This window comes from Borostomias antarcticus (assembly GCF_949987555.1).
Source record: "Borostomias antarcticus genome assembly, chromosome: 5".
NCBI classification, from domain to species: domain Eukaryota; kingdom Metazoa; phylum Chordata; class Actinopteri; order Stomiiformes; family Stomiidae; genus Borostomias; species Borostomias antarcticus.
Window position 1 is genome coordinate 9,744,247 of NC_140238.1, and position 14,623 is coordinate 9,758,869.

At 43.9% G+C, this 14,623-nt stretch overlaps 1 protein-coding gene across 1 annotated transcript; it reads left to right on the forward strand.

Moving 5' to 3' along the window:
• The first annotated feature begins 827 nt into the window (after positions 1 to 827).
• ivd (isovaleryl-CoA dehydrogenase) lies at positions 828 to 13,998 on the forward strand. The gene is made up of 13 exons (XM_084437826.1): positions 828 to 1,032; positions 1,521 to 1,610; positions 1,988 to 2,039; positions 2,153 to 2,322; positions 6,830 to 6,923; positions 7,231 to 7,361; positions 7,553 to 7,649; positions 7,801 to 7,894; positions 8,123 to 8,204; positions 11,461 to 11,565; positions 11,902 to 11,974; positions 12,353 to 12,482; positions 12,667 to 13,998. Exons 1-13 carry the CDS (start codon positions 901 to 903, stop codon positions 12,668 to 12,670), a joined length of 1,254 nt encoding a protein of 417 aa, XP_084293952.1. The 5' UTR covers positions 828 to 900; the 3' UTR covers positions 12,671 to 13,998.
• The last annotated feature ends 625 nt before the right edge of the window (positions 13,999 to 14,623 follow it).

The following is a 14,623-nucleotide window of genomic DNA, read 5'->3' on the forward strand; positions in this document are numbered from 1 at the left end:
GTTTGGCTGGAAAAAATAGCATTGGGCGGTTGGGCTGGAAAAAATAGCATTGGGCGGGCGTTTAAAAAAAAAAAAAAAAAAAATTAAAACTGGCGGGACAGACGGTTCAATTGTATCTAATGATGTTAATAGGGTGGGAGATGTGCACCTGTCCAATAGGGGCGAGGGAGCTCTCCCTGTTCAATGCATTTGATTCACACGGTCAAGGAGAAGGTCGAGGTCAAATCTAGCTAGCTACCCCCTGAAGAAACCTAAAGATGCCAACGTGGGGATGTGGGATCAGCAGGTTTCTGTCATGATCACCGCATCGATGCCTTTTGGCTGGAGGTAGAGGCCTTTAAAGATGCCGGAGGAAATCTGTGCTTTCAGGATGTGGCACTTGGCGCAATCACACTCTGCCCATATCAAATGCTCACTCTGCCCATATCAAATGCTCACTCTGCCCATATCAAATGCTCATGTGGAGAGAGCATTTTCCCAAGTGACGCTAAAGATGATGGCAGAAATCTCATGTGATTACTGCTGCTTTCTGATTACTGCTGCTTTCACGCCTCCAGGGCGACCTGAACGCTAGCTGGCGACCGATCGGCCATCCTGACTGTGGAAAATGTTAACTCTACACTCAAGTTAGCCATGCACACTACAACAAAGCATTTATATGAAATACAGGAATTCCAAAAACATGTCAAATAAAGATTGCCTAATAACGTCTTCTTCTTTTAATAATATTCATGTACACTCCGTATCAGAGGGAGGCGGTAATGAGTCTACCCTCTGTTGACTGACAGCTCTTCGGCACCATAGAAATGCTGAGAAGTTGTAGCGTAGCTAGGTGATAGATAGCAACATCTGACAGTGGCACGACCTTCCAGTTTGTATCTCCTTCTCAGTAACATCGCAATGTTTGCAGCCAGGAGTGCGTTGCGTCTCGGCTTCAGAATCTCTGCATCCGCGGTGGCGAGACGTGGGTGCGCTGGGTCCGCTACCCCGGTAGATGACGTTGTCAACGGGCTCACCGAGGAGCAGATTCAGGTAAGTTAACGTTAGCTAACCGTTAGCTAGGTGCCAATCTTAGGAAGCAGGGAAAGTTCATTGGATTTACTGGGTCAGATTAGACTATCGTCAGTCATGAAATCCCGTACAGAATCCATCAGTGCATAAACTGTGTAGGTTTTTAAAAAGCTTGTCAAAGGACGCACACGACATGGAAGGCTAACGTTAGCTGATGACAGCTAGCTAGCTAACTACGCAGGCTAGCAAGTGCTACGTTAGCTGAGAGGGTCTAGCTCGGCAAGCCTATGTTCGGCAAGTCTGCCTGGTTGGGTGCCAATATGAGAAGGGACTAACGTCAAACGGTCGTGAGAACAGTGAAAGGTAGCTTCAAGCTTGACTGACCATTATAAGGAAAGGTTACACGAGGTCACCGACATTGAGTTGGACGGACAGGAGAGAGGGAGACGAGGAGGGTGTTGTCCGTGTGCAGTCTGTTGATTGGGTCGTTCTGTCCCTTCCTACCCCAGCTCAGACAGATGGTCCGGAGGTTCTGTCAGGAGAAGTTAGCGCCCATAGCTGACGAGATCGACAAGACCAACGAATTCCCAGGGATGCGGGTAAGACAATGATGTTGATGATGCTGACCTGAACCCTCTCTGTATCCTAATGCTAATTCGAATAGAGCTGGAGGGATATGCTATAATTAACCTCACCGGCTTTACTCTATGCCATTGATTTTACAAAATGACACTTCTGTTGATAAGTGTGTGCTGTTGACATCAGAATGTCCTGCATAATTAGATTAGATTCAAATGTATTGTCATTATACAGCACAAGTACAGTTCAACGAAAATAAGTTTGCCATCTAACGTTCAGTAAAGATGAGTCCAAACGTCCAAACGTAACAGTAAAGTGCATTAACAATATAGTACAATAACAAAAACAGTAATGTATAGTGCTGTTAGATTGTTGACACTGAGTTGTTCACCTGCAGAACTTCTGGAAGGAGATGGGCGAACTTGGACTCCTCGGAATGACAGCCCCAAGTGAGAAATCAGTTACTTTGTTGGCTATTAGCTACTATATTCTTTCATCGATCATCTTTCATCATGATGAATGTGTTTGAATCCTGACGAGTAGATTCCTTTTTTTCTTGCAGTGGAACTTGGCGGCACGGGTCTGGGATACTTGGATCATGTGATCGTTATGGAGGAGATGTCTCGGGTTTCGGCGGCCATAGCCCTCAGCTACGGAGCGCACTCCAACCTGTGTGTCAATCAGATGGTGCGCCATGGCAACGAGAAACAGAAGGAGAAGTACCTGCCTAAGGTAGGCTGGAGTGGTTCATATGTTTGTATTTCCTTTGTTTGTTTATTTGTTTGTTTGTATGTACGCTAGTGCTGTCCCCAACTAAGGATTTTCATAGTCGGATCTGATTGTGTAAATCTTGCGTATCGTCGACTGATCATAGAATCATGTTTTTATATTTGCATAGGCCTACCTGTGTAAAAAAAAAAAAACCTTAACGAAAATATAGGCCTACGTTTAAATAACAAATGCATTCGATAGATAGATATGAACTTTAATACTTTAATAATGCCCATTCCCCACAGGGAGAAATTTGGGAATTTCAGCAGAAGGAAAGTACAGCATAGGTTGGAATACAGAATATACAAAGTAGCGAATATACATAAAAGAGAGAGAGAAAGGACAAGGAGTAGGCCTATATACATACAGTATGTTTAAAATATAGAATATAAATACATCAGAATCAGAATTCGTTTTATTGCCATTGTAGTTTTCCAACATACTAGGAATTTGTTTTTGGGAATGGTGCATAGCATGGAGACAACATTGGACAGGGTGCAGGGACAAGACAGGACTGTGCAAAGAGCAAGTTCACAATAGAAGTGCAAAATAAGATAAGATATTAAAAAAAACAATATGCAAAATGTAGAGTGGTCAGTGTATATATAGTGAGTGTGCAAAATTATGTGTATGCGAGTGTGTGTATATGGTGCATGTGGTGTGATGTGAGTGCAGTGTGTCCTATGTACAGTACATTCGGTGGTCATGTGCAAATGTCTCAGCGGGGGCGGTGGGGTGGGGTGGAGTCACAGTGGGGCATGAGCCTTGTTGAAGAGGCTGGTGGCCGTGGGGAAGAAGCTGCCTCTGTGGCGTGCAGTCATGATCCTGATGGACTGCAGCCTCCTGCCGGAGGGGAGTGGCACGAAGAGATTGTGGGGTGAGAGGGGTCGGACGCAATCTTCCTGGCCCGCTTCAGGGCCCTAGAGGCATGCAGGGCCAGGAGGGAGGCAGATTACAGCCGATCACCTTCTTGGTGGAGCGGATGACGTGCTGCAGTTTGGCCCTGTCTTTAGCTGTAGCGGTAGAGTACCAGACGGTGATGGAGGAGGTGAGGATGGACTCTGATGGAGGTGTAGAGGAGTACCGTCAATGGACCTCATTCCTGAACATTTTCTTAAGTGTCTTTTTAAATGTCTTCTTACGAACTTCGTAAGACCAACCCTAAGAAAGATCCCCGCCGGATTCATGAACGTGTGGAAATGTGTTCTTAAACCTCCAAAGTGTTCTCAGCTGTGCCCCCCTTCTTAAGTTGAATGCGCATTCTCGTACACCTGAATTTGCATACATAAACGGCCCGCCAGCTCCTTACTACAGGGTTGTGTGCACATAGAATCCCCAGACAGCGCGGAAAAAGTTGATTGATGTTCAAGTTCACGTGCAAATTCAACGTTTTATTCGTCACACAACATACCAGTAAAATGAGCAGTGAGCTGTTTCTCTGCTGGCTCTTACAACGTGCACACTAAGCTTAAGCAAGGTGAAAAAACCCAATACAAAATAACAAAAGAAAACAAATGAACAAACAACAATATGAACTTTTAATACAAAATGCAAAATATATAGCCTACATGAAAGGGATGGGATGTGCTGAGAGCAGATTAAATTGTACAGTTTAGTTATATGCATGAGTAGGCTACTTGTGGATCTTGATGGGCCCTACAGTATCTATATTATGTAGGCCTATATCATATATTTTAGTTATGAATATTCACATGTTTATTTAGGCTACAGAATGTAGATGTGTCCATTCTGGGAATATAAGGTGTTGTTGTGCTGAGTCTGAGTATAGCGACTGAGTTTAGTGCTTATTTATTCATTCACTGCCATTTGCAGTGTTTGTGTGGTGCTTTTATTTATTTTAGGACACCACAATGCCTTGTAGAATCATGACTATAAATGTGAAACGTAATTGGAAATGATACAAATATCCTTGTATTTATGATTATGATTATTATTTCAAGCCTAGTAGATCTGTAGAATTGATGTGAACACAATGACCTCAGATTTCTCCTAAATTCAGCCCTTGCGAACATGGCCACACTAATCTGGCCTACCTACGACTGCATTTCCACATTCTTAAATTCTGTTCTTGGATAAGAACAAATCCCAGATAAGAAACCATTCAGGAATGCCAGATTTGTCCCGGGAACTTCGTAAGTGGAGTTAAGAAGAAATTTCTCGTAACTCTTTCTTCGTAACTTTTTCTTAACTGCGTTCAGGAATGAGGACCATTGTTTTTGGTAGTCTGATTTTTTTCAGCTGCCTCAGGAAGTACATCCTCTGCTGTGCCTTCTTCACAAGGGAGCTGGTGTTCAGTTCCCATTTGAGCTCCTGGGAGATGACGGTGCCCAGGAAGCAGAAGGAGTCCACAATGACGACCGGGGAGACATTCAGGGTGAAGGGGGGTGGAGAAAACGGTCTGCTCTGTCCTTTCCTATAGAGGGCCTCAGTGTTGTCTGTCCAGTCCAGTTTATTGTTCAGGTGCACTTGTAGGAACTTGTATGAGTACACAATCTCAATTTCCTCCCCCTGGATGGTAATAGTGGTCAGGGGCCTCTTGTTCCTTCTGAACCCCACAATCAGCTCCTTGGTTTTGCTGATGTTGAGTTGGAACTGGTTCTCCTCAGACCATCTGAGGAATCTCCCAATCACATCTCTGTACTCCTCCTCTACATCTTCGCTGATGCTGCCCACAGTAGAGGAGTCATCCAAGAACTATAACTATAACTTACTGTACATCACTACTTTACAAGCGAGACCAGTGGTTCGTTGCTCCCTCAGGCGTGGGCATGATAATATCCTGAAGTGTGTGATGAGGCGTTATTTTCAAATCTTGTTTGAGATTCTAGAGGAGAACATTTGATGAGATTATCCTCGTGTGTGATGCAACCCAATTTCGAAATCGGTTAGGATTTTTATAATCTGTAGCCCAGCACCTAAATTATATAAAGTAGCTCAGCCAAGCTACTGCTCTGATGGTGCATAGGCTATTGCAAGTTAGTCTACCATGGTGATTTATTCACACGCACACTAAAGAGATCTATCGAAAGCACATGAGTTATATTACATTTTTATTGAAAGTTATTAATAGTCTGATATTTATACCAAAATAGGCTATATTATATCATGATTCATTGGAGAAACCAGGCAATTCTACAGTATGTAAAAGCAGACATTCAGCACCCCATAGAGCCTGAATGGAATGATCCTGTCCTTCATAACCACGTTTTGCAGCAACTGCGATGATTCGACTGTGAAATTGGCGTTCGAATCGGGCTGTTTTGACCGAATCGTCGAATATTCGGGGACATCCCTAATGTAAGCATAGTTTACGCATAAACAGCATGACAGCTGTTGTTATTTTTAATATTTCATTTAACCTTTATTTTAAACAGGCTGGGAAATTATTAACCAACAGCCTGGCAAAATGTCATTGCAGTATTCACTACATTGGCCCACGCAGACATCCTGAACACTTAGACAAGAATTAAACTCGGACAAGAAAGCTGTTCTACTCTCAGGGTGGCTGTACACTGTGGTCGGCAGCTATCCGCCGCAACGTTCCAATAGACCTTTCCGACCTGTCGATCACGCAGAGAATAATAACCAATAAGGTTGCCTGATTTCTTAAGACCACGCCTCTGATGTCCCACAAACAAAGCATGTCCCGCGCTGTGTTCATAGATTAGACATTAGTTTGAAGAAAAGGGTTCTTAAAACATTCAGAAAACCGGCCTGCTGGCTGCTGTACCATCATGTTATAAGAAAACAAGCTGTACGATACTCCACACCTCCCTCCATACATCAGTTTACAGCAACGCTGACACAAAAAGCTAGCTAGTAACTTTAGGTTAACATCATTCTTTCAGGTTTATTTTCTAAGAATGTATGCCACTAACTTACTCAACCTGCTTTACATGTGCAGTTAGACTACAATTTTGTCCTGATGAATTTCAATCTGGAGTGTGTGAGCCGTCTTTGCCTTCCGCATAGATCGCCAATACCTAGGATCAACTTGTATCTTGTCACCTGCTCCGTCCAAAATCCTAATCTCATGGATATATCCTTGTGTAAAATAGTTCAGGCCTTTCTGTAGAACTCTCTTAGACAAAGTTGTGGCATGTAGAAAATAACATTCAGCAATATTGTCAGGAATCCTTGAGAAAATCATCAGGTATGTGCTGTTCAGTGGACATTTTATTAACTTGCTCCAAAGCTTGTTATGCATAGCAACAGTAGCTATGGGGGGCGGAACTTGCTGCCTGAATCGGAAAGGTCTATTATTAAGCTCCCATTGTTTTCTATGGAAGCCCGCACACCGGTGTCGTTCCACAAGTTGCTGACAGAAGTCAACATCGCCGGCCCGGGATTGATTTGGATCAGTCAGTTTAAGAACGGTGTGAGATCCACATGCAGGCTCCAGTGTTCCTGTTCACCTCTCATACCGTCTCCTGTGTGGTCTCCACAGCTGATGACAGGAGAGCATGTCGGGGCCCTGGCCATGAGCGAACCTAACGCCGGCTCTGACGTTGTCTCCATGAAGATGAAGGCCAGGAAGGAAGGTGAGGCCTGGTGGAACATACTCATTCTCAGAGGAACCTCATAGATCACACCTGTAGCTGCCTAATAGATCAGACCTGTAGCTCGTCTTCATCAGTGCCCCCACCTCATCTCCAGCCTCAGCTGAGCCGCTCACAGTTCTCAGAGCTCTGAGGTCATCCCAGGTATATAGCAGTCTTAAAAACATTCAATAAATTTCAACAATGATTATAACACGAAAACATTTCACTTCAGTCCAGTGAAATCCTTGGTGTAGGAAACCCACCTGCCAGCCCCCTGTTTAACCTGGTGTGTCTCTGTGTTGTCAAGGGGACCACTACGTGCTGAATGGCAACAAGTTCTGGATCACTAATGGGCCAGACGCAGACGTACTCATTGTGTACGCCAAGACGAACCCAGAGGCCGTGGCCCAGGGCATCACAGCGTTCATCGTGGAGAAGGCAAGCTTAGTCTGCATCTGGGAAGCCTTAAAGTTTCTCTGTAACCTTTGTTATGCAATTATTTGATGTGTGTGTGCGTGTGTGCGTGTGCGCGTGTGTGTGTGTGTGTGTGTGTGTGTGTGTGTGTGTGTGTGTGTGTGTGTGTGTGCGCGTGCGTGCGCATGCGTGCGTGCGTGTGTGTGTGTCACCAGGGCATGCCAGGGTTCAGCACAGCCCAGAAGCTGGATAAGCTGGGTATGAGGGGCTCCAACACCTGTGAACTGATCTTTGAGGATTGCAAAATTCCAGGTGTGTGTGTGTGTGTGGAGGACGGTATCTGTTTTGTGGTGCATATGTGGGTCAATTCTGTGTGAGTGTGTGTATTCTGTGTTAATGTGTGTTGTTCAAAACGCACAGATCTCTTTAACACAACCTGTTATCTGTTACCTCTACCTTCCAGAGGAGAACGTTCTGGGCCCTCTGAACAAGGGTGTGTATGTGATGATGAGCGGGCTGGACCTGGAGAGACTAGTGCTGTCGTCAGGACCTATTGGGTAACTCTGTGATAAGATGGTGGAATTATTGGGTGAAAATAATTCTGGGGATCAGCAGCTAGGTAGGTAGTTAGCTAGCTAGCTATTTATGGCTAGTAGTCTATTTTGTTTATTAATTTAGTTACAGTATAGTCTCCTCTTGGGGCTAAGTTCCCTGATGTCTTTGAATCCTAGAAACGCCCCAGTGATGATGTGTTCTCCGTTGATGTAGCTGTCTGTGTGCTGCAGCATCATGCAGGCGGTATTGGACTATGCTGTTCCCTATCTCCACGTGAGAGAGGCGTTTGGCCAGAGGATTGGACACTTCCAGGTGAGGACACGTCCATCGGGGGCTGGGTGGGTCACGAGAAGGGGGAGGGGCGCGGGGGTACTAACAGGCAGAGCAGTTGCTGCCACCACAGGGTTTGTTATCTGACATGTTGAAATTAGCCTGGAACAATTCAACAGTTGTTTGATAGAGACAGAGAGAGAAACACATTGAGTGAGAAATTTGTTTTTATTTCATAAAGAAGTAATTTTGAGTCTGAAACTGTGTGATGGAGCTGGAAGTGTCTTTCCCAGAGGGAAGTAGAGAGACTGGACAGATGCAATGGAGTCTTGAAATCAGGTTCACAATACAGGTTTATTGTCAACCCAAAAGCTGCATGCAGGGAGAAAGAAGCAAAAGTCAAAGCTTTCTCAGATTATATTCAGTACAACATACCTTCTATACAAAGTATTCATGGGGGCGGGATGTATGTCCCTCTACCCCTAACACCCCTAAAAGGGCATATTCTATCCTAATAAGGCAATGGATTTGTTTCTAAACAATTTGATTGATAATCAAGGTCAACATTTAGGTGGTTTCATGCATCTGGCAGTCTCTAGGAAGGCGATCACGCTCAGCCTCCTCTGGTACTAGCATGTACAGGGCCTATAGAAAGTATTCACCCCTGTTGACTTTTTCTTTGTGTTACTGTTACGGACCCCTCCCAGATGGTAGGTCTAGGGATAGAGAGGAGGGGACCACGCAACAAGCAGTGCCCGTGTGTAGGCTACCAAGAGCCGGTGTGGAGGTAGCGGCAAAAACAGTACAATATAACTAACCCAGGGACGACTTACAATGGGGTAAAAGGCAACAACCAGGAATGAGGTTTATTGCAACCAAAGAATAGTAATAATAATAATAATAATAGTGAACAAATTATAGTGACAACCAAACACGTACAGAGGCAAGGCGAGCCTCTGGAAAACTAAGGGGAGGACGCCAAAACAGACTCGACCAAAAGAAATTAACAGAACAGAATTCCCGCCCTAGATCTATAAACCCTATCGCTTCCCTATCCCTACCTTCTCTAATACAATAATAAGAACAACGTCCTCACTAACTAAACTCACTAACTGTCCCGCCTAGTCTAATCCCATAAATACAGAAGGTGGCACCCGCCTGGGTAAGCTAACCTAGTGTATTTAGACACAAGTTACATGCGTGTAAAATGTAAGCCCGCGGGCTTCTAACCTAACATACCTCGCCCTCCCCTGAGGGGAGACCTACTAGGGAATGTTGAAACTAAGGTAGGCTATGACAAAAAGACGAATATAACACAGGACTAACGATCAGACTAGTGGACACAGCAAAAAACATACAACGAAAACGTGCTCTGACTAACAAAGAATGTCACTACCTAACCGAGAGGGGGGAAACAGGCGGCTTTTAATAAGGCGCACACCCCTCTGATAGGGCAGCAGAGAGCAGGCAGGAACGACGCCATTGGAGGAGGAACAGTGCGGGAACCCGCCGGGTAGACAACAAACGCAACACACAGAGGGAGAACAGAAAACACAGACAGCATAACAGGAGTAGGCCTACATAAAGCATATTATGAACAAAATGTGATAACGTGGAACGTAACAGTTACAACATGGAATCAACATTTATTTAATTTAGTTTTTTGTCACTGGAGTCCACCTGTGTGGAGTTATTATTATTATGTGGGGTATTTCACATGATTTCAGACTAAATACACCTGTCCTTGGGTGATCCCACAGTTGGTTAGTGCATTCCCAAACTAAGACTACACCATAAAGATCAAAGAATGTTCCAAACAGATCCAGGACACAGTTCTTGAAAAGCACCAATCAGGGGAAGGATATAGGAAAAATTCCAAGGCATCGAATATCCCCCAGAGCACAGTTAAGACCATCATAAAAAATGGAGAGAATATGGTTCAACTGTGAATCTGCCTAGAACAGGACGTCCTCAAAAACTAAGTAACGGGGCGAGGCTGGCCATAGTCAGAGAGGCCACCAAGAGGGCTGGTAACTCTGAAGAAGTTGTAGTCTTCCATGGTTGAGATGGGAGAAACTGTGCATAGGACAGCAATATCCCGGACACTCCGTGAATCTGGGCTTTATGGGAGAGTGGCAAGAAGAAAGCCCTTGTTGAAAGCAACTCACATACATTTTCAGCTAGAGTTTGCCCATAGGCATGTGGGAGACTTTTGAGTCCAAGTCGAAGAAGATTCTATGGTCTGATGAGATCAAACTTTTTGGCCTCAACACTAAACCCTATGTTTGGCGCAAGCCTAACACCGCACATAAACCGAACACCATCTCTACCGTGAAGGATGGTGGTGGCAGCATTGTGTTATGGGAATGCTTCTCTGCAGGAGGAACTGGAACATTTCACAAAGATAGAGAGCAAAATGAATGGAGCAAAGTACAGAGAGATTCTGAAGGAAAACCTGCAGTCTGTAAGAGACCTGGGACGGACGACAAGGCCACAAAACATATAGCCAAAGCCACACTGGAGCGGCTTACAAACCAAAAAGTCAATATCCTGGAATGGCCCAGTCAAAGCCCAGACCTCAATCCAATTGAATCTGTGGCAACTAAAACATTGCTGTTCACCAATGGCACCCATCCAACTTGATGGAGAAGAATGGATGACAATTGCTGCATTCAGATGTGCAAAGCTGATCGAGACTTACCCAAAGACACTCTCAGCTATACAGTAAATGCTGCCAAAGGTGCTTCTACTACTAAGTATTAATTCTAGGGGGGGGGGGGGGGGGGGGGGTTGTAATTAATGTAGGAAAATCTGTTGCATTTTTTTCACTTTGACGTAAAGGTTTAACCCAATCAACTTTAGTGATCTTTTGATTATCCTAATAATAATAAATACTGTAACTAAAAACAATAAACGGTTAATAAGTTTGTTTTTGTTTATTCTAACATCCATTATTGTCAGTTATTTAAAGAGGATAATAATTTCCTCTTACTTTTATAGGCAGGGTAAATGAGAATATCAAGTGAATGATATTGTTATAATCATGAGAAATGGTAACTCAAGACAGTGATCATATCTAGATTAATTAAAGTAAAACATGGGGGGGAAATTATGGCTGACAGGTGATTATGTGTAAATGATGCCAAGAATGATTAGATTCTTGTTGGTATTTGTTGCATCGCATGTGGTTTCTGGAATTACAGCTCCAGCCTCCGTCCCAACATGTGTTTTCAATGGTGTCCTGAGTTGAGGTCATGTATTCTTCTAACCATCTACCCCCCCACCCTCCCCCCTCCAGCTGATGCAGGGCAAGATGGCGGACATGTACACACGGCTAAGCGCCTGTCGACAGTATGTGTACAACGTGGCGAGAGCCTGTGACAAGGGACACTTCAGCTCCATGGTTAGCGCTGCTCATTCCTACTGTTTACAGTACTATAATTGCTTAACACTACAACCTGTCTCTAGTATTATTCAGAAAGCCCATTACTTCCACCACTGCTAAATAGCAATTACTGTTTCACTGGATTTCTCTCTGCCAATCAGGAATCCCTGTCACTATGACACATTATCCCCAGATCGTACGACACTCACCTCTCCTCTCTTCAGGACCATCAGATCATATCACAACCCTGAGTCATGACCCTGAATGTCCCAGTGTGCTATTCTGATCTGAGCTGGTGTTCTTCTGTAGTCTGATTATTGACCAGCTGAGTATTGATCGGTGTCGTCAATGCAGGACTGTGCCGGGGTGATCCTCTACTGTGCTGAGAACGCAACCCAGGTGGCACTGGACGGTATTCAGTGTCTGGGTGAGTGCCAAGACAAACTGCTCTTACCAGGGAATACATGCCAGCACCAGGGATAACTGGCAGGATTAACATTGATATTGATGGTTTATCTGCATAATCTTGATTCCACTTTTATAATGGCAAGAGTGCAGTGGTTAAAGCTCTTTGACTGTTGAACTACAAAACAGTTATTATCAGTTTACCATGTAACAACACATGGTTATACTCTACGTAGCAATTACAGAGCTACAGCAATGGTAAAAAGCCCACGCGCATTTTTATCTCACTGAAAAATTCACTGTGAATTCACTTTTGACCTGACTGTTGGCAGGTTTCAAGGAGTGTTGTGTGTTCATCTGTTATTTCTCTGTAACACTCCCTCTCTCACTCCCTCTGCAGGTGGAAACGGCTATATCAATGACTACCCCATGGGTCGTTTCCTTAGAGATGCCAAGCTGTATGAGATAGGGGCAGGCACCAGCGAGGTGCGCAGGCTCATCATTGGTCGAGCCTTCAACGCTATGTACAAGTAGGCAGAATCTGGCTGGACAGAGACACAAACAGAACTCACAGACCGGCAAGACCACTACACACACACACACGCACACACCCAAGGCCTTACATAAATTACTACTGCTGTCATGATGAACCGGTCTTAAGTTTCCAGGAATCTTCAAAACACTAAGATGCGTATATCCACTCTCATTCCTCAGATGAAGAGTGATAGCAGTAAAGCTTTGTGGAAAGCCCCTCCTGAAGATGTGAAGTGTCTGAGATTATTCATTTGAGAGGGACCTCAGTAGCTCAGTGTTGGATGGTCTGATGAAAAACATCCATCTGTTCAGCCACTATGAATGAATATGATATAATGAGAGCTCTATTTATAATATAATACATGCAAATAATAATAGGAAATCCTCAAATGGGGAAAATGGGAAATGTCTGTGTCTGAATTTTCAAGTGTGCTCTACTCTGCAGTGACATACAGTACTAAGGTGCCACATGTAGACTAACATTTTATTTTTATTCTTAGTATCTATATTAGCAAACCAACCAGGTTAAATCTGCCAGATTGGGGAATTGAGTCAAAGTATTTCCTTACCGCATATGTTGTAATTGGTGATGATATTGCATTTTACCTCAATATTTACAAAATGAGCTTTCATGAGCATGTGCAGTGCTAATTTTGTAAACAAGTCTGGCCAGGAAAACTCAAACATGCACTAAATACTAGACACAGATTAACTTAAACCAGCCCTGCAAATTTAACCTTCATTTGCTATTACAGGTATATGTAGAGAAAAATAATAATACATGTAGCACCTTCAATACACAGTAATATGTGGGTTACTGATTAAACTGTGACAGTTAAACGGTAAAGATCGTTTCTGATCAGCCAGCTAATAACTATAGAGAGATGTGTCTTCTGAAGGCTGGTTGATACGATGCGCTGTCTACAGACCATTGGAATGTTACAACACAATGTGTCCCTACACAGTTTTCGCATTCTAACAGTCAGCAGACAATGTACAGTATGAACCAGCCTTAACCCTGTCTCTGTGCAGCTCTCGGTGTGTGCGCAGCAGACTACGGTTCTGATTATGACTGACCCAGTCACCACCACCTAGAGATTGAAACTCCCCCTTTCCATTACTAAGCTCCTGCTCCTGTCCTGGTATTTCCTGGGTAAATACTGTATCTACACACACACAGGGTGCTAGTATGGCCAGCTTCTGTTGATTGCATTATCTCTCTTATTGTAAAATAATGTTTTTGTATATACCTAGTGTATTTGATGTGTGGAGAGTAGAGAACTACTACCATGAATAAATGCAACATCAACATGTTTTGACCAGCATAGCAGAGGTCTGGTTCTGGTTACTAATATCTCCTATTGTAGAAGATACTATTGTAGAAGATATTATAGAAGATGTCATGCAAACGTGCTGTATTAAACTGTTGAACCAACTGAAAACTGCCTTACAAGGGAGGTTAATTCTCCCAAGAGTTTTTTTTAGCCATAATCAGTCAATGATGGTTGTTTGTTTCTGGTTTGTGTAGAATAAAATATATTACATTTTACACCACTGGAGTGTTGATTCTTAAGTTTGCAGTAACGCAGACAATTAAGTACACATGCTGCACACAACACTACATGCTGTTTTTAGAGATAGCCACAAAACAGTACTGCTGGACTAATATAGTGGAGTTGCAAGTCATGTAGCTGCATCTCCTTAGTACTGTATCTCTCACTCCTAGCCCTCCTTACACTCTCCCTCTCCTAGGCCTCACTCTCCTTCTTCCTGTCCTAGACCTCTCACTCTTCCTCTCTTAGCCCTTTCATTCACCTTCTTCCAGTCCTAGCTCTCACTCTCTTCCTCTCTTAGCCCTTTCACTCTCCCTCTTCCTGTCCTAGTTCTCACTCTCTTCCTCTCTTAGCCCTTTCACTCTCCTTCTTCCTGTCCTAGCTCTCTCACTCTCTTCCTCTCCTAGGCCTCTCACTCTCCTTCCTGTCCTAGCCTCTCTCTCTCTCTCTCTCCCTCTTTCACTCCTCCCTTACTCCCTTTCATCTCATATTACCAGGCTCCTTTGACCAGGGTTTTCTCCTTTGTGCTTCCGTCAGTAGGCTAGAACAGAAACTGCTCCAACTAACATTATAGCAGTGCTGCT